Consider the following 16,011-nt stretch of genomic DNA (forward strand, 5'->3'; position numbering starts at 1 on the left):
AGGGGCTTCTTTTTCTCCCACAGTCCAAAGACATGCTGTACAGGTGAATTGAATAAACTAAATTGGTGTGTATGGGTGTTTCCAAGTGTTGGGTTGCCGTTGAAAGGGCATCCACTGTGCAAAAAAAGTATGCTGAATAAGTTGGCGGTTCATTCCATTGTGGCGACCCCTGATTAAAAAAGGGACTAAACCAAAAGAAAATGAATAAATAAATGAAATTGGCCGTAGTGTATGTGTGTGCATGCGAGAGTTTATAGGTGTTTCTCAGTACTGGATTGCAGCTGGAAGGGAATCTGCTGCATTAAACATTCAATATGTTGGATAAGTTAGCGGTTCATTCCATTGTGGTGACTCTTGATGAATAAAGGGACTAAGTGGAAGAAAAATGAATGAATGAATGAATGAATGAATATTGATCTATATTAATGAACTCTATCCAATGCATTTTTATATGCACTTACTGTGCATTGTATTTGCTGGAAGCAGCACAGTATTTTGCAGACTTTTACCACAGCCAGGCAAGTTATTTCTTCGAGCCTGGACTATAAATATCCCCTTTATTTTCCACTAAAAATATTGCAGATTTTGCAGTGAAATGATGGTGAATAAACTATTTAATTATTTAATTTATTTGTTTGTTTATTTGTTTGTTTTGTGGTATATCTTTAAAGGGGCCCAACTTTTAGTTCATGCTGACCCTTGAATTATCCAGATATCAGGTGCAGAGCTAGAATGTGTAAAAAAAACTGTAACTACAGCAATTCTAAACATTATCAGTATAACTGTGCAAAACTGTACATTTATAGTCAAACCATCCTTCTGCATTCTTTTACCAATGAGGGAAATGAGCACAGTTCTAATAGCTAAATATGTGAAAGAGTGTTACTTTATGTTATTATATTCTATTGCAATATGGAGCAATTAAGTGTTAAAGTTAAATCAAATGTAATGCACAGAATACTTGAAAATGAAATTATTTAATGACAATATTTTATATAACTATAACAATATAACTATGGTTACAACTGAGTTATAAAATAACTGTATAAAATGATAAGTGTTCTACAATTAATATTATAAGTTAAGTATATTATAAGTTAAGTTAAGTATAACTTATAATATTAATTGTACCCAGATTAAATGTAAAAAAGTTACCCGAGAGGGAGAACAATTCATATTTAATTATATGTTATAGAAGTTTCATTGTTTGTGCTGGAAATAAAGTTAATTTTGGTAGCCTACAAATTGCGGATTTTCTGGTCGTAAAATTATTTTTAAAAATAGATCAAATGAAGAGTGAATAGATAATGACTGAATTTGTTAATTATGTATAATTAAAACAAACACTGCAGAAATTGCACATAACACCCTACAATCTACAATACTTTTAAAGTAAATTAAGGTTGTTTGAGTGCCATGATTTGTCTGCATAATGATATTTTCTGTCCACAAAGTGACTAATGGCCCCTACTGGACCATCCCTGGCTCCACCACTGTCATACATTTGCTTGCTGTTAGGTAAGCTTGTGTTAGGAAGTCTACAGCCTCTTAGTCAGATCAATTTATTCAGTGTTAGACTTTCTGTGCTAATGAAGGATATCATTAATTAAGAAGCCTTTAAACAGTTATGACACCCCACAAGAAGTGCTGCATGTTGAAGACACATTCTCAGTTCATTGATGGAGTTCAGGCAAAGAATAGGACAGCATCTGGTCCATCCAATCCAGAAATGAAAAACAGTTTGCGCAGCATATGTGCTATCCAGCAGTCACGAGTCCCCTCTCATTTTTTAGGAAGGAAAATGACAGCAATTAAAATCTCAGTCTCTTCTGACATAACCGAGTTGAATTCATATCAAAATATCACAGTTAATCATCATGGCACTCTTCAAGATAGGAATGTGACCAGAACAGGTACGCTATTAATTGTGCTATGAATATTTAAACTGATCAAGGTATATTTGTGGATGGTTATACATTTAATTCAATAATATTTGATTAGACATACTGCTTGGCATGTTGAGGTTTGATGAATAATTAAAGCCCTTATTATGTACTGTCACACCGTGCTTAACGAGCCGAAATAATCCCATTTAAAATTAATTTCTTCATTCAAAGTACATTAAAGTTTGAGTCAGATGGTAAAGTCATCATTAAAAATCCAGACCCTTCTTAAATGAAAATGCACAACAAATCACAAATGAAAGCTTTAAATAAAAAAAGTTAGCGTTGATCAAAGCAGGTGAAATGTGATGCACATCCACACTTGAAACGTTCTTCAGAGTGTTGTTTGAAATGTTCTTCTCATTAACAGAAAATGTCCCTTTAGAAGGGAAATGTTATTTTGGTAAATGTTTTGCCAGTGACAGATCATATTTGAGGGCTCTTAATGTCCTCAAGATTTCCATTTGCAATTTACATTACAGCTCGGCATAGTTGCTATTGTGGTGTTGTTGTTTTTTTTTCAGATTTTTTTTAGACCAGTAAAAGAAGTAACAGACAACAGACAATACAAAATATTATAGAAAAAAACTATTGCTGCACCTTACAGCTTCTTCTTCAAATATCATGTATATGCTACATTATGCAGAGAATGGAGGTCAAAGCGTGTAAATGTGCAGGATAACACCTGAATTACACACACTGGAAGTCCTGCATGCAGATCTAGGGACAGGTGACTATGCTACAGTAACTGTCAAATTGTAGCTTTGTAGATTTTTTGTTGGTGTGAGATTGCAGTTGGCCGGTGTGAAGATGAGCAGGTGTGATTGGTTGCATTCTTGAAGTCTGTCTAGTCCCTCATCCACTGATTTAGCTTTTCCTGTATTGTTTATTAGAGATAATAAAGAGCTAAAACAGTCAAAATTAATCAAATTGGAGGATTTTTTTTAATTTGTTTAGAAAACGACCAGTGACATTGTAAATGTGAAATAAACTTTTATCTTTTAGATGATAAAATGACAATTGGACAAAATAACAAAGATTTTTAGACGTTTATAGTCATATTTAGACATCACAATACCAATGTTTTACTTTTAAAAGACTTAAAGAAAGCAGCGACATTAGGTGCAATAACCCACATTTAAATCACTTCATTCCTTTTATTTATTTTTTAATAATATATTACAATATAATGCATTTAAAAAAGTGACTAAATTGGTTATTTTTTTTATGAAAAGTAACGCCAGATTTATTGTTTAGATCAGTGGTTCTCAAACTTTTTTTCTCAAACCAAGTACCACCTCAGAAAAAAAAATATCTCTCCAAGGAACACCATAATGACTGGTATTGAAATATATAATAGATCTAATTAAGCGGCTACAGCTCTGCAAAGTTCACAAACGTGGCAGATTAATTTTTAATATTATGAATATGTATTATTGTCAACCACTTTAAACAATAAATAGTTTGAGGAATAACACACGTACAGGTAAAAAAAAAAGAAAAGAAAAAGATAAATAAAACGTCAACGTTTAAAATAAAATGTGATTTTAAAAGTTAACTAATACTGGCACTCTTTTTAAAAAGTTAAAAGAAAACTGCTTAACTTAAATGTAAAGTATTATAAAGTAGCCTATTCATCAAAACCTGCAAATGTTTCTTGGACCTCATAGGTTATACCATATGTCATAATATTCATATATAATTCTGTTTGATAAATTTTGAAATATGTTGCATGTATATATGATATCATAAAGATGATATTATTTGTATATCTTTGGATTTAAATGTTTAAATAAAAAGTAGATCTGCTTCCTGCTCGTTATGTGTGTCAGAGAAGCTAGTGATTAAACTATACCTGTCAACATTGGGATATAAAAATACGAGATACTCCCCAACAACCGTTACAAAAATGGGAGGAAAATAACCTCAAATGATAGAATACATAACAAACATTAGAAAAATGAAAATAAAATAAAAAAGTTTAGCCTATTAAAGTCAATTTCCTGATCACATCGTTGTTAACGTACGCGTCAAAAAGTTAAAAGTGTGTTTATTTTTTTACTTGAATTATTCAGCGATTCCTCCGCATACCACTAGAAGTAAGCCTGGGTACCACTTGTGGTACATGTACCACAGTTTGAGAACCAGTGGTTTAGATGTATTAAGTTAAAATAAGCTTTTTAAAAATGTAAATTTAAAATAGGTTAAATTGTACTGTACAGTTATATGTATTTAATGTTGAAGTCAGAATTATTAGCCCTCCTGAATTATTAGCCCACTGTGTATTTTTCCCTAATTTCTGTTTAATGGAGAGATAATTTGTTCAACACATTTCTATGCATAATTTTTTTATTAACTCGTTTCTAATAACTGATATATTTTATCTTTGCCATGATGACAGTACATAATATTTGACTAGATTTATTCAATATACTAGTATATTCAGTTAAAATGGCTATTTAAAGGCTTAACTAGATAAATTAGGCATGTCAGTGTAATTAGGCAAGTCATTGTGTAATAATAGCTTGTCATCAATTAAATAAATTATATCTACAGTGCTAAGCATATATGAGTACACCCCTAACAAATCTATCTTTTAAATTCATATGTTGGTCCCACTTTATATTAAGTGTCCTTAACTACTATGTACTTACATCAAAAAATAATTACAATGTACTTACTGTGTTTGTAATGTATTTGAGAACACTTGTGGTGCTTTTGAGTTGGGATAGAGGTTGGGTTATGGACAGGTTTTGTGGCATGGATAGGTTTAAGGGTGGGTTGAGGTGTAAGGCATGATCAACAGTGTATTTACAAATGTAATTACAAAAGTTAATTACAGATGTAACTACATGCATGTATTTAAACAAGCCTAAGTACACAGTAAATACATGTATTTACACAATAAGTACATTGTAACAAACTATTTAATACTATGTAAGTACATATTAGTTAAGGCCACTTAATATAAAGTGGGACCCTTATTTTTAATAGGAAGTTATATTATATTTGTGTATATACATTAGATTAGTCAGTACTGAAGCCGAATCTGGAGCTTACCTAACAAAATAACTTACAATAATGGTCCAAAAACAAGTACACCCATATTTATGTTATAGAAAAATATTAAATACAAATTTAAAAAAGAGAAAAAAATCATAAAATTTATCTCTAAAAAGTGATTTACAAATATTAATTAATCACACTTTCTGTAATAACTTATAATTTTAGCACAACTTAAAAAAACTTAACAGCAAAAACAAAAATTGTATTACCAACTGTTTTTTAAAAAGTAAAGTGATGCAAGATTTGATAATACATTTGGAACCCTTGCATAACTGTGGCTGCCTGCCTCTGCCTTTTCTCCTCTCAGCCAAACAGTCTTCATCCTTCCCTACGCTCTGTCTGACAACAGCTGTGTGTTATTCCAGAGGAGGAGTCTGTTCAGTTGTGCCTTATTCAGGAGAAGGAGGAGTCCGTCTAGCCATTGGTGGAGCATAAGAAACCATTAGTAAAGCATATGTTAAGGGTGGAGAGGACTGAAAGGGGAAGTTCACATGCTCTACATTTAAACTTAACGGATCTAAAAACAGCCCTCTGCTATGATTTCTCAAGTTATTTCTATGCAGTTAGAAAGTGAAAGAACAACAGAGTAGTGGACATATTTTTGTTCCTAGAAAAAGGGCAGGAGAACAGTTTGGAGGCTGTGGGAGAACTTGTTGAGGAAAAGTTGGTGAGTTAGATTTCAGTTTTGTGTTGCAAGTAAAACATGCTGTCCGAAAACTAACATATTCTTTACGGATTAAGTTGTAAGATGTAAAATGTAGTAGGTAAGTGAGTTAAGGACTTTTTACACAAGTATTAACAAGTTCTGTTCTTCAGCTGTCCAATGTTACAGCATATTTTTTTCACCCCAGCTTTAACTAAGTTTGAACTTTATTTTATGCTTAAAACTGTAGCTTTCATTGTATCTAAAAGAGTGTCTGGTTCTCGACAGGTCTCGGAGTAGATTAGAGCTGTTGAGTGACAGAGATGAAACATGCAAGGTCTGCAAATAACCTCCCAACAGTTGTGAGTGACATCTGTCACTGCTAATTTAAGAAGCGCACATACTTCTTTACATATACATACAGTATATCACTAATTCAATAACAGTTGGCACATTCACAACCCGGATGGTGTCTATATAATATGGACTTCCCAAAAATGAAATAATTTACTGAGCTTTCTGTTATTTTAAACCTGTACAACTTACTTCAGTTTATAAATAGAAGACAGTATATTTTTAACAACCACATTGGACCCCATTTATGTTCTTTGAATTGACAAAATGTTTATGAGAATAATTACTGTTTTATATAACAATAAATGGACGTCCAATAGTTTTGGAATGTAAGAGTGAATAAATGACTAATTATTATTCCACTAACCTGTTATTGTAGTATGATAGTTATTTTGAATTATAAAAAGATTAAGACAATTAAATTTGTTATGTTAGGTAATAGGTAGTCTAAGTTCTGGGCTGTCAATTGAGGTGTTTTGAAATTGTCTTCTTCCCATGTATTTTGGAAACTTGTGGCTGTACAGTATTTTATCTTGGTGTTTTGAAAAGACATTAACATGTCTCTATTTAACTTTGTCTTGGATTTAGATTTAAGATCGTATTTTCTTTTTAATTTTCATTTTGAATCTGTCACTGTATTTCATCAAAGCAGTAATGAAAAATGGGTATGACCTAGGCCTATATACAGTTAGATTAAAGTTTCTTAGCTGTAAGTGTAAAATATTACAATAAAAGCAAGTGTGAACAAAGGTTATAGTGGAGTGAAGTTGGCATTAACACTGCAGGCTTTTGAAAATGGAGAACTAAAACAAAAACAAGTTTAGAACGTGCTTTACTCTAATAGTTAATTATGATGAGGGAAGTGAATAACAGTAATATTAAATTCATGAGTGAAAGTGAAAACCATCATCACTGTTTGCCATCATCATTTATGTATGAGAGCTCCTCCCTCCTTTAGTCAAGGACAAAAACATTGTTATAAATGTTTTTCTTTTCATAATAAAATATGCCACCATTTTTCACAGAAAACCTGTTTTATAAACGTGCTGGTGACTTGACCCTTTCTAATTTTTTTTTTTTCAGATGTCAGTGACAACCAAAGTAATCCATACACAAATTTACAATTAAACAAAGTAGTTTAAAAATTAATTCATATATAATAAAATGACATTACATAGTAAAACAAATCAAACGCAGAAGACCATGGAAAGCATGGAAAGCTGCAGCTGAAATCTCTCAGTTGTTAGAAAGCAGTGTAAATTAACATTAGTAGCTGCTATAGTCCCAATACCTACATTATTTATCACAAGATGAATATGAAACTAGGGTGGACATTTTAGCAAGACAATGAACACAGCCAAGGAAACTCTCACCTGGTTTCACAGAAAGAAAATAAAGCTGCTAACATGGTCCAGCCACACAAGAAGCGTTTTGTAGTTGTCATTTCTAAAACAATACTTATTACAGTTTTTCTCAGTCGCTTTGGTGCATTTCTCACTACACTATTTACATTTGCACAACAGTTAATGCATTTCTCAAAACAATTAGTCATTTGTGCACATCCTAGTAGCAGTTTCTCATTCTTTTCAACAAATTGTAAATGCTTTCATACATGCATCAATTGCTTTCACACAACTCTCTGCAATTTATAACATTATCATTTGCTTCTGTCACGTCAGTCAAAATGAACTAAACTTGTAAATGCTGAATAGTCATTCTATATAAAACTAATAGTCCTCATTTCATTACTTGAGTCATTATATACAAAAATGGTGAACTAGTTGTCAAAATCTGTCAAACAAACTTTATAAAACAAATTTAAATATTTATTTTCCTGAAAATGTCTTTAAAATTGAACAATTTGATGAATGATATACAGACCTGTGTATGTTGTAGGCTCAGTTCCAATATGTACTGCAATATTGTTTACAGTTGTGCACAGTTCTACCTAAAGGGAGTTTATGTTTGTTGTAAATAAGGGTTTGTTTATTCTTTTGCACAATGCTGTGAGTAAATTAGGATTGCAAAGAGCAAATGCAGTAAAAATGTGAAACATACATATTTAGTGTCTTGTACTCAGATACCTCACTCAATGCAGTGATGTCTCACTTTACTGTAGTTTTCAAATGGCTGTGCAAATAGTCTATAGTGCTGTCTTGTACTTTTTTTTGCATTGAAAAATTGTCCAGAGTAAACTGTCATAATGAAAACATGACAAAGTCATTTGACTATCTTGCTCAAAAACAATGGTGTCAGGACTTTTCATTTTGACGATACTGACACTTTGATTGACATGAATACTTGCTTTTGAAGAATGAACTATCTATTTTGAGCATGTGACACACTTTTGCAGGTTATCAGCTAGGTTTTGCAGTTTGCACTAATTGTTTTGAGAAATGCATTAACTGTTGTGCAAATGTAAATAGTGTAGTGAGAAATGCACCAAAGCAACTGAGAAAAACTGTAGGTGTTAAATACATTTCAACAGTTCATTGCCTTCTTCTTCTGTCATTCCATTGTTACTACAAATGACACATTTTGTGGACTGTTTGGGTTTTTACTCAAGATTTGAGTCTAGTTGGACAGCATCTCTAGAAATATATTTACCTGGAAAAATCACTGTTATTCAGATTTTTTTCTCTGTATCTAGCCTTTTAATTGTGCAAATATAACTATCTAAATTCACAAGAATGCCAGTAAATGAATGTACTGCAGAAACATGTCCATTGCCGGATTACAGGAAGGAAGCACAGGGTGTGGACAATGAGTAAAGGAAATACTGTGAGTGTTTTCTTAGTTTCTCTATGGTGATAAGGCCCAGAGTCAGTAAAGGCCTCTTCCCTTGTCTATTATCTGCCAGAAAGTTCAACAAAGGCTAGATAAGAGCCATGGCGTTTTATTGAATGTGTCGCAAAAGCACTGTAAAGCATACACACCAGCATATAAGATCTACTGTATACCTGACAGCTCTTTACAGAGTTTAGCACCTTACCATCTCTATTAGCACTGACCAATATGAGCACTGGCTATTGCATTAACTTTAGTTCAGATTTATAAGCTGTCCTCAGTCATAGTCAGGGGATTGCAGTAATGTACACTGTTGTTCAAATGTTTAGTTGGTTTTTGTAAAGGGGCATAAACTGCCTTTTCATTTATTTGGTACTTCTCTGAGATCCACTTAAAACTTTACCAAGCTTTACATTAAGAATCATAGAAAAGAGGCAATGCTATTTTGTGTCCTGTTTGTTCATCCTCATCTCTGTTTGAATAGGTTTGGTGGACTGTAAGAGTATTATAACATATTTTATAATAAAACTATTACTAATGAGAACTATGTTTAAAGTGTCTCTATTAAAGCTCATATTTTGGTTTCTGAGCCCCCAAGAACAGATTGACAGCCATGCGAGGTCAAAAACACTTTCAGTGGGCCTTCATTTTTCCATGTCATTAATTCAATGACTTCCAAACTAAAAACTATCAAAATATTTTTTTCTAATTCCTCCTTTTGTGTGGCACAAATCATGGTGCAATGACCCTGACTATGATATTATTCTTTATTTTAAGAGACAATATCTTTATACAGAATTCACTCTCAGATTGTATAATTGTGCAGGTTGTTTTCATTCACCTACGTGTGTTACAAACTGCAAAATAGCTCATTTTGAAAAATCCTTAATACAGGCACTTTAACTTACTGTAAATACTGTTTCAAGCTTAAATGCTAGCTACATATAAATCAGTCTGTAATAACAGATATAGCAATAGTGGCCTCATAATAAAAATAGTTACTTAATGCAACATTACTGTTGGATCTATATTGCAAACCTGAAAATTGTCCCCTTTTTGTAAAGGAATCCACAGTAAAATGAAGTAAACAAAGGACCAAGTTCTTGCTGACTTATCTGAAACGTTGTTAAAATGGAAAATCATTACACTTTCCGGTCACACTTTACAATAAGGTGCATTAGTTAATGTTAAGTAATGCATTTACTAACATGAACAAACTATGAACAAGACATTTACTACAGTATTTATTCATGTTAATAAACGTTAGTTAATGAAAATACAGTTGTTCATTGTTAGTTCATGTTAACTCATGGTGCATTAACTAATGTTAACAAGCATGGACTTGGATGTTAATAATGCATTTGTAAATGTTCAATTATGATTAATAAATGCTGTACAAGTGTTGTTCATGATTAGTTCATGTTAGTAAATGCATTAACTATAATGAACCTTATTGTAAAGTGCTACCTACTTTCCTAATGCTGTCTTCAGAAGGATTGGAACAATCTTGCAATGCAGAGCATCTTGTTGTCTTTGGAGTCATATTTATAATTTGGTTTCTGTATATAGACCTAAGAAAAGTATAATTATCACTGAATATTCACATTGGGGTTTTGATGATATGATCTTTTACGTGCTTTATCTCAAAGCATAAACTAGAAAGGAAACTGTTCTGCTTTTCCTCCCTCTGTTACAGATGTCCCTTCATCCCTGAGTACCCTCTCCCACAGCTGTCCCCCTTAATCTTACTGCCAAATATCCCTTCGCACATCTGGAATGGACAACCAAAATGCACAAACTGCTAACAGAGACTCTACTCGTAAGTATTTTGTAGTTTTGAGCACTATATGAGTGTCTGTGACAGCAGAGTGCAGCGTTATCAAATGGTTGTGTTTGGATGTGGATTGATGACATTTAGGAGAGCAGACTACTCTGAATTTCACACACTATGTGGAACTAAAACAAGGACTTGTGGTTTGTTTTTGTGGCCAGTGGCATGTAAAAATAAATTAGATAGATAGATAGATAGATAGATAGATAGATAGATAGATAGATAGATAGATAGATAGATAGATAGATAGATAGATAGATAGATAGATAGATAGATAGATAGATAGATAGGTAGGTAGCTAGGTAGCTAGGTAGGTAGGTAGGTAGATAGATAGATAGATAGATAGATAGATAGATAGATAGATAGATAGATAGATAGATAGATAGATAGATAGATAGATAGATAGATAGATAGATAGATAGATAGATAGATTGATTGATTGATTGATTGATTGATTGATTGATTGATTGATTAAAAATACATTAATGTCTCTTATGAAATCATACTGACCCCAAAACATTTGGACTGTTCTATTAAATGACACCTCATATGTTTTCCTGCCCATGTTATAGAATATCAATAGTAACTGTTGTATCACAAGAAAGTAAATTGGCACAACTGAAATATCAAACCAGTTTGTTGATCTTTAGATGTTCCCGAATGTGTTTTGTTGCCCTAGAATTTTAACCACTGGCATAGATCTGTTTGAGTGTGGGTGAGGGGGTGTTGTAGCTCTGAATGTGAGATATGAAATATGTTTACAAGACCAGGAACAGCCAGCTGTGAAAACATAGCCGACAGCATAACAAGCACATAAAGAGTCAGAATACAGCAAACCTCTTGATAATCAACTGAAATCAGTATTAGTACACTTTGGGGATTTCTCAGCATGAATGAATTGAGCGAGTTGATAAAATCCTTTATTGACACGCACTGTTTACATTGTTTTAGCACCCAGTGGAATTATGCAAATCAGGAAGCAAAACACACACACAAAATTAGTCCTCAGTGTCGTTTGCTTGATGAAATTTTCAAAAGCACAGGCCAGGTCTGAGTTTTGGGAGGTAACAGCAGCGTCTTGCAAGTTGTGTGCAATCTATAATGAGGCTAGTCTATATTAACAACTAGTAGTTGTTAAAATGCTAATAGGAATTGAAATTACATCATAAGGCTAAATAACAATTAATCCTGCAGGCAACAACCAATGTGGACAATAACTAAATTATTTGACCTGTTACACTCTTAAAACAAATGTGTTAAAAGCAACACAACCTGTGTCATCTCTTAACACAAGTTTATGTCATAAATGAGCTTTATTTTTTACCAGCTAAACAAGATATATATATATATATATATATATATATATATATATATATATATATAAATATATATATATATATATATATATATATATATATATATATATATATATATATATATATATATATATATATATATATATATATATATATATATATATATATACACACACAGTTGAAGTCAGAATTATTAGCCCCCCTTAATTTTTTTTTTCTTTTTAAATATTTACCAAATAATTTTTAACAGAGCCAGGAAAGTTTCACAGTATGTCTGATATTATTTTTTTCTTCTTGAGAAAGTATTATTTGTTTTATTTCAGCTAGAATGAAAGCAGTTTTTAACTTTTTAATAACAATTTTAAAGTCAACATTATTGGCCCCTTTAAGCTATATATATATATATATATTTTTTTTTTTTTTTTTTTTTTTTTTTTTTTTGATAGTCTACAGAACAAACCATCATTATACAATAACTTGCCTAATTACCCTAACCTGCCTAGTTAACCTAGTTTGAAAACATATATATTATAAATATAAATTTATATATATATATATATATATATATATATATATATATATATATATATATATATATATAGATAGATAGATAGATAGATAGATAGATAGATAGATAGACAGACAGACAGACAGACAGACAGACAGACAGACAGACAGACAGACAGACAGACAGACAGATAGACAGACAGATAGACAGACAGATAGATTAATTATTATTATTATTTTTATTATTATTATTATTATTATTATTATTATTATGAGAGTTTATTCATGCTGAAACCTGAACAAAAATGAACATCAGCCAATTCCAACAGACACTGACAGGGGTAGCACACTGATGGAAAACATTTATAATCAAAGATTTTTTCATTATTGTTTAATTTGTTAGGATATGACTGTAATTTGGCTGAGATACAACTATTTGAATTTTTGCAATCTGAGGGTTTGGAAAAAATAAATAAAAATACTGAGAAATTGCCTTTTTAAGTTGTCTGAATTAAGTTCCTAGCACCGCTTTCTACTGATCAGGAATTGAGTTTTGATTCATTTACAGCATAGGAAATGAGCTAATTATCTTCATGGAACATGATCTTTAATATGCTAACAATATACCTGAAAAAAATGCTTTTGTGCTGCAGGGTCACAAGATGCAGTTGCTCTTTATCCCTGCATCTTCAAATAGATTAATTTGACATGTCAGTGAGGCTTGTTAAAATCATTACAACTGAGAAACAAAGGAATAAATAAACATACATAATAGAAACTGATTTTGTTTTGTACTACAAGAGTAAGTGAGAAAAAAACAAACAAGTGAGTGACCTCAATTGAAAAGAGATTCATGAGAGCCACGAGAAAAAAATGTTTAAGCTCAAAGTAACAATGATAATGTTTGCCATTTTCCCCAACATCACTTTTGCCTTTTTTTTCATTCTAAAAGATGCTGTGTGCTTTGTGATTAAAGTCACTGTGTACGTTGGAAATTGTGACCAGTTGCAAGGTTGTATTTTAAGATCAATTTTAGGATCAAGAACCCAGCACATCACCTGTTGTGTGTTGGCATAGTGCTGCTTTCAATAAGTTTTAAGCCTCCATTGTCCCTGAAGGTGGATATAAGTAATACAATCCTGATCTTAATTTATGACTTCCTGATGTGGCTGCTAAAGTTTTGCACATTCTACTTTTTTGGCTTATTTTGAAATAACAATAATTAAATGGATCTCAAACAGGGAATGTGATAGACCGAAACGTTAGGGAGAAGAATCTGAAGCCCAGAGAAGAAAGGGAACAAATAAAGGAAATAGGACAAGACTTTGCTTTGTTCTTGGAGGAGGATAAAACAATGTTGGAACCAGAGGGGTTGTAGATGTTTTCCAGCAGGACAAATGCTGTGTGAGTGTGTATGTCTTCCTCAAAGCAACAAAACAGCAAGCCAGAATGTTGATTTATCTTCTGTTCTAAAACAGCCCTCACATTCAAGTCCCACAGTATCCAATGCATCTCGCCTCAGTCCAACAGCTGTGTGTGCATTCACCTTGCATTGACACTTACAGTATACCATGACATTGATTTTAATTGGGAACTGTTAAATGGAGGACAGTATGCACATCTGTGTTTGTAGCTGTAATGGACCAGCAGAGCTAACTCACGGATGGATTTGTTTTGTTGTAGTTGTTATTGTTGTTGCTGTTGTTATCATATTCAGTGCCAGGATGGTTATGACTTACAAAAGTTGTATTAATAATTTAGATTTAATGATGTAGAATATTTGTTAGTTTTGCTTTTTTTGTCTGAATAATTAAAGAAGATATGACCTGATAAATAAAATCATTAAATGTCCCCTAAAATAAGATAATTATCAAACATAACATATACAGTATGTCTTATCAAATTGGTGCATTGGTCTCAACTTTAAACAATATATGTATCATTTTTCAGGTAAAGACCAAACAAGTATGCATTTTTTTCCAGCTTCACCAAATGTTAATCAATATAAGCAGATCAAATACATTAATTTTAATCAGTTGGTAACACTTTAATCACAAAGGTTTAATGACATGTCTTATGAACACCCCTTAATTGGTAACTGTTAAATGAAGGACAGTTTGCAAATCTGTGTTTGTAGCTGTAACGGACCAGCAGAGCTAACTCAAGATTGGATTTTTTATTTTTTTTTTTGGTTGTTATTGTAGTTATCCTATTCAGTGCAAGGAGGGTTGTGACATACACAATTTCCATTAATAATTTAGATTTTATGCTTTAAAATATTTGTTAGTTTATTTTTTTTCCAGAAAATTCAAGAAAATATAAATTTTCAGGTAGAGACCGAACAAGTATGCTCATTTTTTTCTAGCTTTACCAAATGTTAATTAAGGTAAGCAGATCAAATATATGTTCATTTAAATCACTTGGTAACACTTTTATTATAAATGTTTAATGACATGTCTTATGAACACCCCTGCAAGTAAAGGTTTACCAATCAGTTTTCCCCTATTTCAGACAAGCATAAATACATTAAACACAATGTAGATCATGAGATAATCCAAAAAGAGTGCTGTAAAAATTACACTTGATATAGGAAGTATTAGATCTTATCACGTTGCATGTTTTCCAAAAAAAACATTTGAAAATACTGGAAAGTTTAACCAATAGAAAATGGTGTGGTAGGTAGGTATATACACTTTTCATATATATATATATATATATATATATATATATATATATATATATATATATATATATATGTATATATATATATATATATATATATATATATATATATAAATATATATATATATATATATATATATATATATATATATATATATATATATATATATATATATATATATATATATATATATCCCTCCACTGGAATGCTAGAAAATCAGCAGAGGACTCTTTATATTATTGCTGATGGAACCAGGCACTGTTCTCCAGCAGCTGTCTATAATCAACCTCAGTGGGCCTGCAGTCACTTGACTGGCTCATGAGAGCACATGCCCATTAGTAAACTCATTGAAAGGGCTTTTTCACTGACTCTCAGCTTGAATGAGAGAATCTGAGAGTGTGATAGAGAAGAGAAGGGGAGAGGGTTTCTTTCGAAGCGAGATGCCTGACATATGGTTGGGTGAGATAGGAGCGTTACCACTTGAGCCTCAAATCCCAGGCAGATGTGACCTCAGGCCATGAAGGAAAGAGAGAGACGGGAAGAAACACCAGATTGTTTGAGGAAATCAGTTGCAGAATAGCAGAGAGAGGGGAATAGTGAATAGCTCTTTAACTGAGGCTCCAACAGGACTGAGAGGAGGGAGAGAGGGAGAGAGAGAGAGAGAGAGAGAGTGTGTGTTTGTGTTCAGAATCTCATGACTGGCTCACAAACAATTGAGCTTTAACTCAGAAGAAGGATGTTAGAAATGTGTTTCTGTTTACAGGCTGTATTTGGAATGGATGCTGTGACGTATATGTTTGACCATTCGAATTTTGTCAAGATGGGTTGTAAATGACAGGAAAATATGTTATACTGTAACTGTTTTGTAAGGAGTTTTCTTT

General features: G+C 32.1%; 1 protein-coding gene across 1 annotated transcript in view; it reads left to right on the forward strand.

Annotated features, from left to right (window-relative positions):
• Positions 1 to 5,560: 5,560 nt before the first annotated feature.
• The window catches only part of gypc (glycophorin C (Gerbich blood group)), a 53,017-nt gene continuing 42,566 nt past the window's right edge, over positions 5,561 to 16,011 (forward strand). The window contains 2 exon segments of the mRNA NM_001005394.1: positions 5,561 to 5,676; positions 10,490 to 10,612. Of these exon segments, the coding sequence (NP_001005394.1) occupies positions 10,570 to 10,612 (43 nt within the window). The 5' untranslated portion in view covers positions 5,561 to 5,676; positions 10,490 to 10,569.

This window comes from Danio rerio, chromosome 9, assembly GCF_049306965.1.
Source record: "Danio rerio strain Tuebingen ecotype United States chromosome 9, GRCz12tu, whole genome shotgun sequence".
Classification (NCBI taxonomy): domain Eukaryota; kingdom Metazoa; phylum Chordata; class Actinopteri; order Cypriniformes; family Danionidae; genus Danio; species Danio rerio.